At 39.2% G+C, this 12,684-nt stretch overlaps 1 protein-coding gene across 1 annotated transcript; it reads right to left on the bottom strand.

The window, feature by feature from the left end:
* Positions 1-699: 699 nt before the first annotated feature.
* Positions 700-12,672, bottom strand: LOC126864450 (polycomb group protein Pc). Its single transcript, XM_050615818.1, has 6 exons — positions 12,300-12,672; positions 8,944-12,123; positions 6,093-6,136; positions 5,883-6,006; positions 5,150-5,575; positions 700-4,883 (listed from the first exon to the last, which is right to left on the bottom strand). The coding sequence occupies exons 2-6, from the start codon at positions 9,001-9,003 to the stop codon at positions 4,266-4,268; spliced, it is 1,272 nt and encodes a 423-aa protein (XP_050471775.1). The 5' UTR covers positions 9,004-12,123; positions 12,300-12,672; the 3' UTR covers positions 700-4,265.
* Positions 12,673-12,684: the final 12 nt, after the last annotated feature.

Genomic DNA, 12,684 nt, shown 5'->3' on the forward strand with positions numbered 1-12,684 from the left:
AATGTAAAAAAATTTGTATAATTATTTATATATTTAATATTCATAAATAAAAATATCAACTATAATAAAATATTTTAAAAACTTGTTATTAATTTACAGACTACACATTCACCTACTACAGCAATTGAAATTGTAGTTTAGCGACATCTGAAATACTTTATGCACGTCATAAAATGCATCGATAACTGTAGTATTCCTTTTATCGGAATCCACAATACGATATGTCGACATAGTAGATTCGAACCGTAGGGAATCTTCTTTATCAATAGTAGATGAACTAGTCATTTATTAATTCTACTAACATAATAGAATTGATCGGTTTTAAATTGAATTACTTCCTCTACCGATAAGTTTCAATTTCTTATTGTAAAAAATTGTATCTTTATAATGATTATACTCATATTATTGTATTCTGTATATTCGTTAAATATTAATAATGAATGTGTGATATTAATAAAAAGAAAGAAAATTGATAAAACATTAAACACAATAATGTTTATACTTTAACATACTCTATTCGACGAAACCTTTTTTTCGAGTAACTGTTGCTTTATTCTCCCTTAACTTTACACATTATGGACAGTAACATAAGTGGGAACTTAGAAAAAGAAAAACTGATCAGGCTTTCAAGCTACTTCAATAAATAAAGCGCATGAATTTCGGCTTTGAGTGGATGGTAAACAAGTACTGCACGCGAGCAAAGATTCAAATAAAGATTTTATTGAAATATAAGGAATCTGTACCAGACAGAACTAAAATTACCGTTTAAATTTGGTACTACCGGGGTTCATATCGTATATGCCTGCGTAATCGCTGGGTTATCTTTTCACATTTTTTCCTTGTGTCGGTGTGTGTGTATCTGTGTTGACTTCATCTTTTTTTTTTTTTTTTAAATCGTTATAAGTAGAATCTGAATATTTCTATAAGTACAGAAACAATATTGAAGGTACGCGCACAGTCTATCTCAAAGTCTCTAAAGCTAAAAAGGATTTTTCTCCTAGATCAGCAGTTCTGCGATTCTTACATTTACAACTTAAAGGGGTTTCTTGCTTTCCGTTTTTCTATTTACAATTATGATAAACTGAAAGGTCTAAAGCTACGCGTTCTCTCTCTCTCTCTCTCTCTCTCCCTTTGTTTCATTCTCACTCTCGCTCTAAAATCGCTCCGTTATCATAGAATTGTAAGTGTTCAACTATTTACAATTTTTACAGAATATTTCTCTCTCAATATACAGAGTGTATTGGTTTACATTACACAACAATTTAATAAACGCGTATTTAAAATTCCTTGCAAACGCGAATTGCAAGAAATCGCGCGACCTAACTGCGCACAAATAGTCCCATTCTTTTTTCTCGTTTAAAAAGATAAACCGTTACAATTCTGCTTCTCGCTTGGAAATAGATCGTACATAGTCAATCGGGAAAAAAATAGAAGAAATATTAAACATCTATTACTAATGTATCGTCGATTTATCATTTTAAATTATATAGTTAATCAATTTTAATGTACGACAGAGAAGAAAATTTTTCCTTTCCTCGTAAAATGGGACGTATCGCGCGCATAGTCTCTAATACTATACTAAGAATGTAAAAACCAAAAAAAAAAACTTTTCTTCCTTTATATTAGTTAGAATAAATAAGCAACGTATATGTATTTTTTTTCCTTTTAAGATTTACGCTTATACAATTAACTGTATCACGAATTTACTGGTTCCGAAATTGGTGCACACGCGGCGCCAAATGTACGGTGCAGCGGAAGTTAAAAAGAGAAAGAAAGATAAAATAAAATAAAATAAAATAAAAGGAAGAGAATAGAGTCAATCTTTGAGGAAGTTTAACGACATTAATTAATTAATTACATTGTTTGGATAGAAGATCGTTAGAATTTGGTTGTACTCGATTCTCTGTTCAAGATGACCGTTTTCGAGGTAGGAACATTCCTATTTGGTGAATACACGTCGACAACCCATCTTAAAAAAATAAAATGGCGCTCTCTCAAGGATATGCATAAATATTTCTCGAAATACATATTCGTAAGTATATATATATATATATATATATATATATATATATATATATATATATGGTTGGAATTAAATGTCGCGTGTATGAAAACGTATAATACGCAGTCAGTCCTTAAATTCAAATGGAAAAAAAAGGGAAATGAAAGAAAAGATACCTTTGAAGGTATAAAAAAAAAATGCAACATCTAACACGTTTAAACAATACTTAATCGATTCGTAACAAAAACACCGACAACCGATATAAAACATGTTATATAGATTATGAAGTTATCATGTACTACGTTGTTGATAACGTACATCGTTTTGCTTCCCTTTTTCAGCTTGTTTGTCACTGTGCATTGAACTGTATGTGTACGTGTGTGTAGGTCTGTTTGTGTGAGTGTGATGCTATAACAACTTGAAAAAAAAAAAAAAAAAAAAAATCAATAATGCGTTCGTGCCTCTAAACAAATCTAAAATCTACGAACGAATGGTACACCTCTTTTCATTTCTTCTTGTGACAAAATATTACTCGCTAAGAAAAAGAGAAAAAGAAATGAGTGTGATATTCATCAGTTAAATACAATATAATATCATAATGCTGAGAAATACGTCATCAAGATAACATTAGTTCCTTTTTTGTTACTTTTGTTTCTATATACTCGAAAATTCATTTTTTTCGTATTTTCTTAAAACGCTTCTACGAAGCTGCTTTGATTATTCTAAAAATGAATTAGAAAAATATTTCTTTCCAGATCTGTACTATTTTATCATATTAAAATTTGAAATTAACTAATTTACAATGGTATTCCACCATTCTTTATCCTTTTTTTTTTTTCTGCAGAATTCTAATACAAGCGGAAATGCAATCAATGAGAAAATGTTATTTATCCTCTAAAATGTTTCTTTCAGATCTTTTTGCATTTTCTTTTTTGTCTGATTTTCGTACACAGAGTTTACGGTCTATCAAGCGTCTTTAAAATGTACAAGTGTATGCCACGATGTGACAGTGACTCGTGTACCATTGTTCTTTCGCGTTTATTTGTCGCATAACGATAGTCTTATTATCTTTTATCCGTCGACTTACACGATAATTTTCTATTCGACACGCCGGAACTGACCGTTCGAATTTTTGTCCCCAATCAAATCCACGTCCAATTTTAGGTTCACGTAACATCTTGTTCTAGGAAACTGCGAGTTGAACAATTTCTTTGTAATTACACATAACCTCGACCATCCTCTTCGCAATCACCAAAAAAGAGTCCGTTTTACTTTTTTAGAAAAAGTCCTTATATATATATGTCGGAGAAGCGTCAGGAATAGAGTTGTGGGCGTTTGCTAGATCTTGGAATGGGCCATCACGGGGTTATAACAAAGGTACGGCCTGGTAATACTACCGATTTGACGATCAACCGCGGTGGTTGGGCACTTGCGATACTAGCGACGTTGGTTCGATAACGAATCCACGGTCAACGGGAGAATAGATATACTTGCTCTAACTGAAACGTGTACCACTCATCGATCGTAAGACGCTACTCCCTTCGTCGATCAGATCTCAAGAAAGAATGAATTTTCGTCCCGATGATGCCACTGAGGAAAGCTATGATGGGATGTGTCCACGGACACGAGTTCATCGGATTCGTCGAGTATAGCCCTCGTTCCGAAAGTAAGCGAAATTGACGTCGCTGTCAATTGGCCAATTTGGGGCAAAGACTGCTTGTCCGTTTGAAGAATCTTAATTACCGAAAAAACCCAGGTTTTATAGCGGATCTTCGGGCTAACTGGATTTGTGCTATGTAAGTGCCTCAACATCCGGTATTCATTGTCCGAAGGAACTGTTGGCATGTTGTACTGTCAGGTACCTCTAAGGGTATTTTTTTAATGAGGGTCATACTATCCCTCCGTACCTTTGTCAGAAGTGCCCGTCCCGTTGACCGCGGCTACATTTGGCGGCTGATGGTCGCCTTGAGCCCAAGTTTATTATAACCGATCGCCAACAAGTACAATTGGGTAGAATGACGGTAAGTTGTTTAATCACAAACTGTAAGCTTTAATTACAATTTTACGGATTTTCCCGAAGTTCCAGAGGGAAGGCTCCGGTGTCCTTTCATCTCCGACATATAATATAAGTATACATATACGTATATATATATGTGTGTGTTCAGTATTTTCGACTCTACACTTCAACGTGTGAAAATAATTTATATTTACAAGCTGGTTCAGTATTAGAAATTCGCATTAAAGCGTCCTTATTTAAAGATCGTTAATAGATATCGCTCTTTGGATCCCTTTCCCGGAAGAATCCTTTTTCAGTCTTGCACTCCCTGATGGTAACGGTCTTCAAATTTACCGTCACGTCTGTAATGAACACCTGATCGGCAACTGGATTCCGCGCGTGCCAGTAATCCGTACCAGGACTTGAAAGAGGGACATACATGTCGGTCTTCGAGATTTCCGTTTGCTTCACGCTCGATGTATTGCTATTGTTGCTATTACTGTTGTTATGATTGTTGCTATTGTTATGACTATGATGCCCATTGACGACGGTCGGTAACCTGTTGTTGTTTGTATATGAATCCGTAGGGCTAGGTGACTTGTGACCGTTCGCGTCTACTGTCACAGCTCCGTTCGACTTCTCTTGTTTTTGCTCAGACAAGTGCCTCTTTTTGGTAGGCTGTTCCAAAGGCGTGTCTATCTGAGGGGAGAGAGGTGCTGGCGGTGCACGCGGCAGCGAGGGTGGAGGACCGTGAGGCACGTCAGCTTCGGCACGCTTTTTCTCTTGCACCGCTGGAGCTGGTGTCGTCGGCACCGCTGGCAGCGGTTCCTCCGGTGTCGACTTCACGCTTGACGATGACGGCCTCCTGCCGTTTACCTTGTGACTCTGCAACGTATTTACAATCATATGTTTATTATTTTAGAATTTATTTCAATGTATTCCTTATTTATTTTATTATTTTTTGTCCTTATTATAATATATGCTACAAATTTTTGATAGATTTCGAAATTATGGACACTTCTGTGATTCATTGTATATAATTGAACACTTTGTTAACTATCTATAAATTCAAAATATAGATTAGCACTGATCAAACTCTATAGATAAACTCCATAAGACGAAGAGAAGAAGAGGAATGAACGAATACTTACGTGATAAGAGGGAGACGTTGGATTACTCTTCAGGGGCAATAGTCGAGGTATTTTGTTTGGAGGAGGACTTCCACTACCACTGCTTGGACTGCTCGTAGTAATGGTAACACCAATTTTTCCCGATTCTTTGCTGAGAACCTCGGCCTTTCTTTTCGTACCAGTCGGTTCTCTCCTAGGCAGTAGAGGACTGTCTATACTACTATTGGAACAATCTGAATCAACACTGAACGCGGATGCAGATAATTCTGGGGCTGTTGGCGATTCGTGCCCATCGACGGAACTCGGAAGCGTATCTTCGTCAGGTGCAACGGGATTTAGGCGAGGCGCGGAGGTGCTACCGATAGTTGATTCGTCTTGACTATCTTCTCCAACTCTCTCGTCTCCGCCGGGCTCTTCCTCGACGACCAAGTTAGCCAAAACGTGTTCCTGTGAATTATAAAAATGGTTTAGTTTATTGAAATATTTGTACAATTTTACGTTAAAAATTATAAAAGAAAATACAATAATTATCTTACTGCTAAGAATGAAAAAGGTTTCAATATAATTGAATGAAAGCTTAATTTTTAATAATTTCCATTTCCACACATTTAATTAGAAACGCATTTAAATGTAATGTCAATAATTTAAATTTGAAAATTTGAATTAGAAAATATGCAGTATGTACTACAGTACACAGTAATATATTATCATATATTTTGCGAACATGAATTGCGAATACGAATAAATTACTTACGTTATATCTAGTATCCCTCCGCCTAGGTCTCCTTGCAGTCACATCTCCACCTTTTTGACTTTCTTCGTATAATTCAATTAACCTGACGTCTAAAATGTTTTCTTCGGGTTCCCATGTGTTGTGTCTGTAAAAAGTGAAAACGCTTATATTCATAATCTGTTAATGATAATGAACCTGTTAACAACTTTATCAATTGTACTTTTAACTTACTTTTTGCTCCATCCTTTCCATTTTACGAAGTACTCTACTTTGCCCTGGCAGAAACAGAAATCATTTACTTATGACAAATAATTCATAACTATAAGAATAAAATACGGATGTGAATCCGGCAATTATACACCTCACGAAGATACAGATCCGATATTTTTAATTGAAAATTTAACTAAATAATTTTATGCAGTTCAAAAATGAAGTATCTTTATTGGCGTGTTATTATTTTTATGTTATATTTTTAATAATAATTAAAATTTTTTAGAAGCTCATCTATATCAATGCTACACGAAGTACTTCCAAAAAAAAAACCAGTATTTTTAGTGTAATATTTTGCAGCTATATTACATGTGCAAGCATAAAGAATGGAAATCTAACTATTGTAAAATAAATGTTTATAAGAAACTCCAAGGAGTACTAATATGCACAAATTATTACTCTCTTTATGTTAAGATCGTGAATGTAGAGTAACAAAAAGTAGTATCCTAAACTTGATTCATCATCTATAAAATTAGTTTACATTCAATGAATTACTATAATACACATATATATCGCTTATGATATTTATACAAGAGGAACGATATTAATATAATCAGTACTTAAATCAGATAAAAATACCCAATATCATACTATCAACAAAATTATGCCCTAATGAATTACTCATAAACCTAACGAATTATGTATTGAAAGATAACCAAGATGCGGGAATTGTATCATTTCTCCATCTGGAAGTAGCCTAACGAAACATCATCCCCTAAATCGTCCCTCCATTTCCCGGTACGACGCTTTTACCAAAAGAAAAAAGAGAGAAGCGTTTTAATAGAAACCAGAAGATTTTTACAATCTCTACTGAATTGTGCAATGCACATTGCACTCTTCCAAATCTTGCAGATCTATGACATAGACGCAATGAGAAATCGAGATAAGACTATGACTACGATGTACGATTTTATCCTTTTCATATTAACATACGTACTATATGCAGATGAAAATTTGTCACGAGGGTACTTGATACGCAATTTTTCTAATAACTCATTAAAAATCAACGTGATGTTAACGCCATATTTATTATATTTTCGTAAAACGATAATCTTTATAATTTATTTAACTTATTTTTTCAATAATATTACGTTTACGCAATTTTCCTACATTATCCCACTACTTTATTCTTAATGGATTAATACACTATATGCAGATATCATTTTGCAAAAGGATATTTGATACATGATTAAATTTTTAATTTTTACGTAATTTTAAGAATTGTACAATTTCGATATCACATAAAATGATAAAAAATAGATCTGCAATGACTACGACTATATCCTCTTTGTTTTACTATATACAGGCATAATTTATGACGAACACATTTGATACATAATTTAATTTCTTATTTTTATAGAATTTTTATATAACAAACATAATAGTTATGTATTATGTATGAGTGGTTGTTTGAATACGTCGACCGATAAAAAGACCCTTGGCGCCAGTCATCGTTGATCACGACGTCAGAATGTGGCCGATTGCAAAGATCCGTTTCGCGCGTCTGCGTCGGAACGACGGATTTTCGAATCCATCTCCGTAGGAGCGTACGGTCGATAAAACGGGCGGCGTTGACTTCCACGAGAACCGCTGATACGGCTCACCTATTGGCCGTCGGCCAACGAACGAAAGCATGCCGACCGCTCTAGGTGCGCAGCTAGTCTGACAGTTGGAAAACAATGACATAACTGTGCAGGTATAGGACACGTTGCTTTATCGCGCATGAGCCGCTCGCAGCTGAGAAATCTCGCGTGTTTTATGTCGATTTACAACGTTGCCAGCCGAGACCATGTCGTTACTCCGAAGATCACCGCCACGGTAAAAACGCATAAATTCTTGCATAAATCGCGACCGTTTTCAAACAACCATATCACAGATATTGGTGCAATAATAAATCAATCAATATTATTATAAGTTTAATGCGAGATTATTTGGAGAATTCTCCACTTGAAACCTGAATGTCAGCGCGTTTTTAATTGAAATATTGAATTTGTAAGTTTGGACAAGAATAATAGACTGTTGTGTAATCACCTTCATATGGTGTGAATATGATTACGAACATGTTATAATATCTCTGGCGCGAATTTTGAATGTTATGAAATTCTGATATTTTAGTTTGTGCCATCATAAGTCGTGATATAAGGAAATGAAACGATTGTCAACTGAGAATTAAAAAATTTTTGTAAAATTAAGTTAATCAAAAATTCAAGTATATTTGTAGACTTTCAATTACTATCACGTGTTATACGCTACATATATAGTTATGACCCATTTATCTTTCAGAAGAAAACATTGTTTGGGTTAATTAGCAAGCAATAAGTTTCACAAATTGATTAGAAATTTAGTAATCCTTTCATTTATTACAAAGTTTCATTAAGTGTTTCAATAAATCGTAGTAAATTGTAATAAAAGTATCAATTAATAGAATTCGAATAAATTAAATGAATAATGAGTTTGAAAATTAAAAACTAAAAAGAAAAAGAAAATTATCATAACATTTATTTTTCCCGAAAAGGCACGCGGTAATGCATAGATATTTAAAGGCATATTTACAATATAACGAAATAAATAAACGTAGTATTTCCTATAAAACGTTAATGTACCAATAAAACGTGCCTGTTCGAGTTCGATGAGAGATATCGAGACCATCGTACATGATAGAAATCGCAACGGGAGGGGCAGAATTGTCGAAACGATAGAGGTGGGAAAGAGAAAGATCACGAAGAGGGGAGGAGGAACCGGCAACGACGCGTAGACAAACAGATTCCATGTAGTGGCGCTATCTGCTGGTGACGGTTCGCATTTCTCTTACCCGCTTTTCCCTCTTCTTTATAATCCGTTCCGCGGCGTAAACTCTGTCACCTAGATCCATGTTTTTAATCCTTGTTCGTTAGATCCGTAATAAAAGCTGTTAATATATCCAATAAGAGAGTGGAGGGTGTCACTAAAAAACCACACTGAGTAACGTAACACCATATGTACCTATGCCGTAATCTGACCACGATGCTCTAATTTAATCGAGATGACACACCGTGTAAACACAATAAACACGTGTTGTCTCGTATACGAGAAGACTCGGCATTGCTCGATGTTTTTCGCACTGATCGGGACTGAGTCGACCGACTGGTGATTAGAGTGGCTGCTATTTCAGCAGCGAGGCGGCAATGCGACCGATGTTTTTTGAAAGGCCAGTAGTCGCGGCAAGACCGGCGAACACGAGCGAAGTCGGCGTACACGCACGTCCCATCGGGAAGGGAATTTCAAGCGGCACAGTTTGCGCGCCGCGAGTTTCTTCTACGTGTGTTCACCTTACGGATAAATCTGCGTACGATATTTGTCGAGGAATACGAGTACGCTTGACTTGTGTGTCTCGTCTCCGAATTGGTATCGAGACTTATAGTGGTGCCTGGTGTTGGCCGGCAACACACGTTTTCTGCTTCTGCTGGTGCTGCTACTCCCTTCGTGCAAGATCGGGGTTCGTGACGTCAGCAATTCCCCCTCACCTCGTAAACACCAAACATGGCCGTCGTACGGATATACGCTGATCGAGTGCGTCCGAAACTGATGGTGAAAACTAACGTCGATATAGGCACTGGAAACTCGTGGATCCGTGTACGAAGTGCAATAGGACGTTTTAAAGCCTCGTGAACGGCGTTGAGTCTGTCTATATACGAATATGTAAAAACTGGAGCGATCGACTCACAGCGTCTAGCACATTCTGCGGATCGAGGCCGACTAGAGCCGAGGTCTGCCGAACTCCCCTCGCAAGCTTAGTGGACTCGCCCGACCCGCTCGAGGTTAGGAGGGGAGGGGGTAACGGTAGAGAAAGAGTATCAGAAGGGGAAGGGAGAAACTCTCAACGGTACGTGCGCCGCGCATACAACGGAGAGAGAAAGATAGAGAAAGCAAAAGAAGGAGAGTGTGATTGAGTGACCGAGGACGAGAAGGGTGGGGAGAAGAGGGAGAGAAGAGCAAGCGCAATGGAGGTAGAAAAGAGAGACGGCGCGACCAGGAGCGCCGTCCTCGGAACAAGAAAGCTGCCTGCCTGCTTGCCTGCCTGCCGCCTGCCTGCTAGCCAGCCACCCCAAGTTCCCTTCTAGGTACGTGTATGCGTATATTTGTGTGAGAGACCAGTCGATGCAACGTTGCCAACTCTATTTCGTCGATAGCACCGCACCAAATGTCACTGGCGTATTACCCGATTAACTCGAGAATCGACTATGCCGTCGTTACGTTTATCACTTGTTATCACAAACAAAACGAATCGATCGATGTGTCCTTCTAGAAACACACGCGTGATTTAATCACGATGCTTCAAGCGATCAAGGTACCGCTTTTGCCGTGTCGATTCGCGCCCACGATCTGGCAACACTGTATCCTCTTGCGACGTACTGTCACACACTACATAACACTACCGCACGGCATCGCATACGATGCTTTTATAATAAACAGACGTTTTCGAACGGACTATTCGCAAAAATCGGAAACTCGCCGGAATGATAACACACGGTATCGAGTACGATCAACGTAGAATAGAGCGCGTCGCAGTAAAACCGGCGGCACTGTTCGTGAAAACGTGTGCAACCTCAACGGATCCCGAAACGAGAGTGTCCTCTCCGTGCCGACGAACACATAGGGAGAGCGGTTCAGCAAAGGAAAAGGAGAGGGATACAAAAGGAGTGAGAGAGCCAGATGGGGGAACCTCTGCTCTTCTCCGTCCTTCGGCGCAAATAGCAGGATAAAAAAGCCACGACAGTGGCGCTCGATTGGTGGGATTCTCGAGGCGCTACCAACGCTTCTAACCCCGCTGAGCACGGCGACCAATCGACGAGTGGCACAGCCCACGTCCGTTCCCCTCGACTCGTCGAGAAGGCGGGCTCACGGACGATCGTCGGTCGACGGTTCAGTTCGAGGTCCCCATCGCCGTGCCGCGCGCGTCCCTGTATTCCCCTTCGACAACAGCCTTTCCGTTTTGCCGCAACTTTCCCCCTCTGTGTATGTTCAAACAGAGACAGCAAATTCTCTCCCTCCCCATCACACTCTTCCCCTCGTGCAGGAAACCCGAATAGCGGAGCGCGCTACCGTGCCACCGGTCATATCTCGTTCTCTCTCTTTCTCTTTAACGCCCACGGGTGTGTAAAGCCGTATATACCGCGTATGTGCTGTCGCGTAGGGCGGGCACGTGGGTGAGGGGTACAAGGGGAAGTACATATATACACCATTTACATATATACATTTATATATATATATGTACAAGCGCACATCGTCACAAGCATTTCCCCTCTTCGTAGCCACGTCGGCGGTGGCCGACCACCGTCGGTATTGAAATATCCTGGCCCTGGAGAGCCAAGTAGCCGTGCAGCGATGCCGCTTCTCTTTATAACCACTACGCTCTGCACCAAGAGACCGATCTTCCTTTCCTTTCCTCTTCCCCACCCTTTCTCATCGCATGCACCTTTCCTCTTTCTTCGTCTCTTTGTCTGCGTCTTCCGTCCTCCCTCCATTCTCTCTTTACACCCTTCCCCCTTTGTTCTCCGTTTGACTGTAATGTTGGTAATCCGTCTCTCTTGCCTTCTGTGCCCTTGTTCGGTACAGTTTGTCGCGGGATGGGTGTTGCGTACCCTCTTTTACGACTTCACTTTTCCCCTTCTCCCTTTTCGCCGTCCGATTCGAGTTTCGCCTCTCTTTGAAGCGCAATCAATTGTTGGACGAAGTGTTGTGCGCAACCCTATGACCGACGTACAAAAGCAAAAATGCCAGCGTGCGTCGCGCGCTCGGCTTTCTCGAGTCGCGCGCTATTGCGCAACCATGAAATACACAAAGCCGATGTAGATGGCGTGCCGCGGGTACGCAGCTTATGGCATGTCCCCTCCTTTTCCTTCTTTCCCCTGCATAAGCAATGCTCTCCTTTGTTCTTCGTCGTCGTTGTCGCTGCTGTAGTGCACGCTTTTAAAGTAACCTCCTTAATCTCCTTAACACTGCTATCAGGATTCTGTTTAAAGTAATCTTTCGTTATTTTAAATTTCCAAATGATTCAAACGCGACATGCTTAACTTTGTTACTTCGGTTTACACGACAATTTACACGTGACAAATCTGGGATGAGAGCTGATTTAATTTTAGAATCCGATACTGATTGTGTAATAACAGTATTACGAAATGACGAAACCTGTGTGTATGTCTTTTAACTGCGTTGGTATCTTAACAAGCACATTCTATGGTCCATCTAATTCGCACGTGTTTTGTTGATATATGCTTCGAAGCGTCGCCGTACCATCTTTATGGTTATGAGCGAAGATATATGACTGCAAAAGAAATAAAAGGAACAAGCAAGTACGTAGAAGTAGCATAGCGACCAAGAGATGGCGGCTAGCTAATTAAAGCTGCGCAAGAACGCGATAAGCAAAGGCAAACGCGCACGGAGTCGCAGCGCACGCGACTAAAGATACGGGAGAACGATGAGGCCACTGATTCGTGTTTCTCATTATGCGGGCCGTCCATCGCGGACACGGCAACGTCGAAAGCAGGGCGTGGCGCGTTCTTCGTGGATCTAA

This window comes from Bombus huntii, chromosome 4 (genome assembly GCF_024542735.1).
Source record: "Bombus huntii isolate Logan2020A chromosome 4, iyBomHunt1.1, whole genome shotgun sequence".
NCBI lineage: Eukaryota > Metazoa > Arthropoda > Insecta > Hymenoptera > Apidae > Bombus > Bombus huntii.

Bases quoted from the DNA above. Each gene is read 5' to 3' on its own strand.
- LOC126864450 (XM_050615818.1), bottom strand. From the start codon at position 9,003: ATGGATCTAGGTGACAGAGTTTACGCCGCGGAACGGATTATAAAGAAG. The intron at 6,007-6,092 runs GTAAGTTAAAAG...CACTTTTTACAG, and splicing joins TGGAAAGGATGGAGCAAAAA to ACACAACACATGGGAACCCG. The intron at 5,576-5,882 runs GTAAGTAATTTA...TATAATTCACAG, and splicing joins GGAGGGATACTAGATATAAC to GAACACGTTTTGGCTAACTT.